Source organism: Antechinus flavipes, chromosome 1 (genome assembly GCF_016432865.1).
Source record: "Antechinus flavipes isolate AdamAnt ecotype Samford, QLD, Australia chromosome 1, AdamAnt_v2, whole genome shotgun sequence".
Lineage (NCBI taxonomy): Eukaryota > Metazoa > Chordata > Mammalia > Dasyuromorphia > Dasyuridae > Antechinus > Antechinus flavipes.
The window spans coordinates 724,530,886-724,537,610 of NC_067398.1; the positions used below are offsets into that span (position 1 = coordinate 724,530,886).

At 41.4% G+C, this 6,725-nt stretch overlaps 1 protein-coding gene across 1 annotated transcript; it reads left to right on the forward strand.

Moving 5' to 3' along the window:
- Positions 1–768: 768 nt before the first annotated feature.
- On the forward strand, positions 769–4,953 carry LOC127549074 (zinc finger protein OZF-like). The gene is made up of 5 exons (XM_051976876.1): positions 769–814; positions 1,080–1,180; positions 1,943–2,069; positions 2,557–2,652; positions 3,360–4,953. The coding sequence occupies exons 1-5, from the start codon at positions 769–771 to the stop codon at positions 4,565–4,567; spliced, it is 1,578 nt and encodes a 525-aa protein (XP_051832836.1). The 3' UTR covers positions 4,568–4,953.
- Positions 4,954–6,725: the final 1,772 nt, after the last annotated feature.

Sequence of the window (6,725 nt, forward strand, 5' to 3'; positions counted from 1 at the left end):
GGTATGATTAATAGATCATCAATCCAGTGCTTCACTATCTGAAAGGAACTGGGACAATTAAAGTAAAACTGAGTTAAGGATGCTTTATTCTGTATCATGTATGTCTCTCAGGTCAAGGTCTGAAGGACCTGTCTCGATGCTATCATGTCCCTGCTTTTTTCTCTTATGGCAAATTTTTATAATCAGAGCAAATGGTCAGTAGAAGCCATGAGCACAGTTCAAAAAAAATGTGCTCATTATAACCAAAGTAGGTGAGTATTGACCTAAAAATCCATCTGTTGCAAGGTTATTATGTTTGTTTATTTTAACATCTCTGTTGTTGCTGACTTTTGTGGCAGGCATCTTTATTTGTGAAAGGTTACCTACTCCAATCATGGGGGACATAACTGGTTGGGATGATAGGTGGCCCTGCTACCTGAGCCCAAGAAGAAAACTCCAGTCAAGAAGTGGATGTCTGTGGAAGGCTATCCTCATAGCACTTGCTGGGGCCCTCCTATTCCCAATCTATATTATCCAAGATGATTGGAATGAAGGGCAAGGAAGGGTAGAAACTTTCTGGGTGATTTCATAGTCGAGAAAAGACTATGTTTCCAGGAGAAAATACTGACTGTTGCCTTGGTAAAAGGTATAACCAAAGACATCACAAAATTAGCACATGTTCTGATTCAGAGTTGGATCTCCCCTTTTAACGCCTCTTGAAGGTCTTGATTTGGAGAAGCCTGTTGGAGACAGGCTTTATGGATTCACCTGATAGCTCTCAGTTGGGTTATGGCCTTCTTCTCCCCATCCCTATATGATGCAACTTATCACCAATGTTAGTTCAGAAAACTCTGTGCAAAATCATTAAGAGAGAAGGTACAGTCATGGGATTAAAGTGATTGATGGTGCTCAAGAGACAAGGCTGGGACTGGAGCCTGGGAGGATAGGTCAGACCCCGAAAATGAAGTCAATCAGGAAGTTGAAGAAATTGTATTAACTTTGGTATGAGAAGCTTTCAACTGATGAAAGAGATAGGGGGGATGGAATGAAGTGAACTGTGAAAGCTCTCTCACAAGACACAATCCCCTGTTTTTTTGTAGCTTGGTCTTCAAGGACCCCCCGGACCCAGGTGCAGACAAGAGGGGGGAACAAGAAGGAGACCAGGGTGGACCCCCAGACCCCCAGCACCAGCCCCCCCCAGGTAAGCAACATGGTCCTCCCGTCTGACCCAGGGTATCACAGGTCACAGTCGCAGGTTGGCCCTTTCTTTTCCAGAGCCTGACACTGGGTGGACTCTCCATAAAAGCTTATGATCTGGATGACAATTGTTCTTTGTTACTTGATTCAGAACTTGTGCCAGCCTGGGGCATGTGTGGTAACTGCTCCTGAAGGGTTTGTTTTCCAGGTTGTGTGATGAGCAACTACGCCAGACTTCGGTGAGCAAAGACAGCTCCAGTAGACTTGGCGTGGAAAATGCCATCTCACCCACAGAGACAACTATGGGGACTGAACATGGCTCAAAGCTTACTATTTTCACCTTTGTGTGTGTGTGTGTGTGTGTTTGTCTTTTCCCCTGTGGTTTTTCCTTTTTGTTGTGACTTTTCCTTCCCAACATGTCATATGGAAATAGGCAAAAATTGATTGTAGGTGTATAACCTATGTATCAGTTTGTTTGCTGTCTTGGGCTAGGGGAGATGAGGGAGGGAGGAAGAAGGGAAAAAACTGAAACTCAGAATCTTACAAAAATCAATATTGAAAATCATTTTTACTTGTGATTAGAAAAATAATGTACCATTAAAAGAAACTAAGGGACGGGGAAAAAAGGAGTTTGCTTCATACATGTTCTCAAAACCCGAATAGAGTAAGAATAAGACTGAGAATTCCTTCCCCTTCACCTCTATTTCCCCATCCATCATCCATCTTAGGCGTGATCTCTGGCTGAGCAAAAATGTGTTTATTTTAGGAATCAATGACATTCAAGGATGTGGCTGTGGACTTCACCTGGGAGGAATGGGGCTACCTGGACATCTCCCAGAAGGAGCTTTACTGGGAGGTGATGCTGGAGAACTACAGGAATCTGGTCTGCCTGAGTAAGAACGGCTCCTCTGGGGATCTGCCCCTGAAAGGTTATTTGTTTCCTTCTGCTGGGGACTAGTCTGGTATTCAGCATTGATGCTTTGACTTGTTTAACATTTTTTAAAAAGACAAACATGTTACTCACAGTGAAGCCAAAAGACTGTGTGCTTATGCTCCCTAGTCCCAGCTAAAGGATTCCTGCTTTGTATATATAGAAGCAGACAGTTTCCTCAGGTGATCTCACTCCAGTTCTGTTCCCTCATTGCATAGACTGTTTTCTAAATTCCAGAACATCTGAAATCCTGAGAGTTTCAGGTCTACCGTTCTTGGTCCAATTCTTATATCTTCCCGAGAAAACAAACCAGATGAGCCTACATATTGTTTTCTACATGGTCCTTCACAGCCTCAGGACTCCCTGGTCTTTTATTGCTTGCTCTTAGAGATTTGTGTGGCTCGGGCTCTGAGGTGACCCTCCCTCTCCTTCCCTTTTTTGTTTCCCAGGCCTTACAGATTCCAGCATGGACGTGATCTCTGAGTTGGAGTCAGGGGAAGCCAGAGGGATTCCAACAGGTAGTGTCCTAAAAACCATCTGGTCAGGTGAGTATGGCCCCAACACCTCCCCATCTATGGGCCCCTTGAAAACAGGCATGTTTGTGGTCCCCCTGTTGATATTTCTGGTCCTGTGGTCTTCTCCAGCCATAGCTCTTCCAGATCATTTCTCCCATACTCCTCCTGTTGGTTTGGATGGTGTTGCCTTTTATACCAGAGTTGCTTGGTATGGATTGATAGATTGGATTCTGTTGGTGCTTTCAGAATGCAAGAATGAGGCTCCTCTGGGGGTAGAACATTGAACTGTTTTTTATCTTTTTTGGAAAGCAGTAGGCAGTGTGTCAGTGTAGGAGCTACATGTAACTAACCCTTTTTACACCCAGTGATTGCACACATTCCCAGGAATCTCCCATGTATGATACTCAGATCAAGAAATTTCCATGGGAAAAAAAATTACTCCAACTCATCTTTTCTTATTGGGATAAGGGAGCCATTAGTGGTCAGTATTTCTACCGATTGTGCATTGTCTGCATCCATGTTAGCATTTTCACCTAATATAATATTATGAGACCTGATGAAAGGATTAAGCCTGGTGGTTGGCAAGAATCTAGCTAAAAGATAAGAACTGATTTCAGTTCGAGTGAAAGCAATCTGTATGTTGCTTATAATAGCCAGAATATTGGAGAAAGTGAGACATAGGCAAAAACTTACTCATTTAAAGACAGGGGAAAATTTATATCTGTTCTTTCTTTCAGACTGGGATACCAAGGAGCCAGCTCCAAAGATAAGTATTTCTGTGGAAGACTTATCTCAGCCAACACTCTCGTGGGATGACCAATGCATTTCCAAGATGGAGAAAGCCTGGGAGTATTATAGCAGATTAAAGAAAGAGCAAAGCAATGAGGAGACATATTCTAGACAAGAAAAAGTAACCCAAATAGAAACTGCTAATGAAATCAGAGCCTCTGAATACTGTAAATATAGCCAAACCTTTAGGCCAGAGCCAGGCCTCTTTCCACAACAGGGACTGTCTATAATAGTGAATCTCCATAAAACCAGAGATAATGAGAAAAGGAGATTCACTCGGGAGTTAGTCCAAAGGCAGTGTAATCAAATCTATTCACAAAAGAACTATTCTGAAGTTAAACGTGAGGAAACCTTCGGTAATGATTCTGATGACAGTAACAAACATGGAATTCATGCTGAAAAGAAATTTTATAAAAGTTCTAATTCTTTCCTCCCAAATAAAGAACTTCCTCTACATCAGGGAACTAATACAGGAAAGCAATGCTCTGAATTGACTAAATGTGGGAAGACAACCTGTCAGAAGACAGATCTTACACAATACACTAGTATTCAGAGTCAAAACAAATATAAATGCAGTGAATGTGAAAAGGTCTTCTCGCTGAAGATAAAACTTCTACAACATTACAGCATTCATATTGGAGAGAAACCTTTCAAATGTACTGAATGTGGAAGGACCTTCCGCCAAAAGGAATATCTCCTACAACATTATAGGATTCATACTGGAGAAAAACCTTTTATATGCAGTGATTGTGGGAAAGCCTTTGGCTGGAACAGAGCACTGACTCAACATATGAAAACTCATACTGGAGAGAAACCCTATGAATGCCCTGAATGTGGGAAGATCTTTGCCCAGAGGTCAGTTCTTTTACAACACTTCAACATTCATACTGGCGAGAAACCTTTTAAATGCAGTGATTGTGGGAAAGCTTTTGGCTGGAGCACAGCACTGACTCAACATATGAGAATTCATACTGGAGAGAAACCTTTTAAATGCAGTGTTTGTGGGAAAGCCTTTTCCTCGAACACAGGACTGACTCGACATATGAGAACTCATACTGGAGAGAAACCCTATAGATGCAATGAATGTGGGAAGACATTCCAGTCAAGCTCTAACCTTTCCAAGCACCGGAGAACTCACAGGAATAAAACCTCCTGAAGGAAGTGTACAGAGGAAGGCATTTTCTCAGAAGCCACATCTTAACAACAGCCTAGCATTCACACTGGAAAGAAGCCTTTTTAATGCAATGATTATAGGAAAGCCTTTTCCTGGAGCACAACACTAACTCTGCATCAGAAAACTCTCCCTGGAGAGAAATCCTATGAATATCCAGAATGCAGGACTTTCATCACATAAGAGAATATGTGCCCGAAAGAAATTTTAGGAATATAATAAAATTGGGAAGGCGTTCTTCCAGATTACAGCCCTTGTTCCACCTTGTAGAACTTATGATGGAGAGAAAGCAAAGCACTCTGCTGGGCTGATCCTGATTAAAATGTAATTGGAAAGTAAGAAAATCCCACAATAAAACATAGATGATATTAGTTTATGGTTGTCTAAGTTAGTACAGCTGTTTTTATTTGAGTGTAATACCTGTTTGATATTTTGTTTCCTCTTTTTCTTGAACTGATCTTATTTTAATTCATTTTTTGTATGTCCAGAAGGAAGGAGCTCTCAATGACTGGTCTCCCTGTTACTGTAGAGTCATAGACTTAGATGTGGAAACTGAGTTCATCCCCCTTGTTTTGCAGCTGAATGAATCAGCCCCAGAGGAGTTGAGTAATTTGCTTAGGGTCACCCAAAGTGCCCCTCACACCAGTACCTGAGAGTTGAGGTTTGTACAGAACATTAAATGCTAAATGGGAGGACTTTGTATTTGTTCTTAGAAAGGGCAGGGAGCCACTGGAGTTTTGGGAGGTAGCATAGTCAGACATACTATAGGAAAATCAATTTTATGACGTGTGCAAGTTGAATTAGAGGAGGGAGAGATGAAGAAGGAGACCAAAAAAATGAGTTCTTTCAAAAGTTCTGGTGGCAGAGTAGGATGCTCTACACTAAGGTGGTAGAAGGGAAGGGGACATTATTGGAAGATCTATAGAGCCTGGAAATTTGGCCAATTATTTGGTGGCATCAAGGATCATGTTCTAGATGGATACTTCACATGTACCTCACTGCCAGACTTCTGCTGGTAAACATAATCTCCATTGTGGATTTTCCACAAGAAATAAGACACTTTAAACTGGGTGGTCCATAGACATCTTGAACTTACCATATCCCAGAATAATTGAGTATCTTTCCCCCTCCCTAACTTCACTCCTGTTTTCTGAATTTGGCTATTCCTGTGGATATCACCATCCTTCAAGTCACTGGAGCTGGCAGCTCCATTGTTCCATTTGAATGGTCCCTCCCTCTCAAGTGCCATATGAGATCAGCTGCCAGTCTGAACGATTTCTTTTCTACACAGTCTCTTGCCTGCACATGTCCTCTCTCTCCAGTGACCCAGTCCTCTTCTAGTGCAGGTCCTGGTCACCTCATACTGGACTCTTATCAGGGCCTGCTCTTTGGTCACCTGGCCTCCAGTCTCTTCCCCACTCCAAATCATCCTCCACTCATCTGCCAAAGTAATTTTCTTTTTTTTTTTTTCTTTATTAAAGCTTTAAGTTTTTCAAAATATTTACATGGACAATTCTTCAACATTAGCCCTTGCAAAATCTTGTGTTCCAATCCCCCCTCCTTCCCCCATGCCCTCCCCTAGATGGCAGGTAATCCAATACATGTTAAACATGGTAGAAATATGTTTAAGTCCAATACATGCTTACATATTTATACAACTATTGTGCTGCACAAGAAAAATAAAAACAAACCAGTAAAAAAAAAAAGAAGCAAAATAAAATGCAAACAAACAACAAAAAACATGAAAATGCTATGTTATAGTCCACATTTAGTTCCCATAGTCCTCTCTCTGGGTATAGATAACTCTGTTCACTACTGAATATTTGGAATGGTTTGAATCATTGCATTGTTGAAGAGAGCCAGGTCCATCAGAATTGATCATCTTATAATTTTGTTGTTGCCATGTATAATGATCTCCTGGTTCTACTCATTTCACTCAGCATCAGTTCATATAAGTCTCTCCAGGTCTCTCTGAAATCATCTTGTTGGTCATTTCTTACAGAACAATAATATTCCATTACATTCATATGCCACAATTTATTCAGCCATTCTCCAACTGATGGAAGTCCACTCAGTTTCCAATTCTTTGCCACTATAAAAAGGGCTGCCATAAACATTTTTGCACATTTGGTTCCCTTTCCCT

Bases quoted from the DNA above. Each gene is read 5' to 3' on its own strand.
- LOC127549074 (XM_051976876.1), top strand. From the start codon at position 769: ATGGCCTTCTTCTCCCCATCCCTATATGATGCAACTTATCACCAAT. The intron at 815-1,079 runs GTTAGTTCAGAA...GTTTTTTTGTAG, and splicing joins TGATGCAACTTATCACCAAT to CTTGGTCTTCAAGGACCCCC. The intron at 2,653-3,359 runs GTGAGTATGGCC...TCTTTCTTTCAG, and splicing joins CCTAAAAACCATCTGGTCAG to ACTGGGATACCAAGGAGCCA.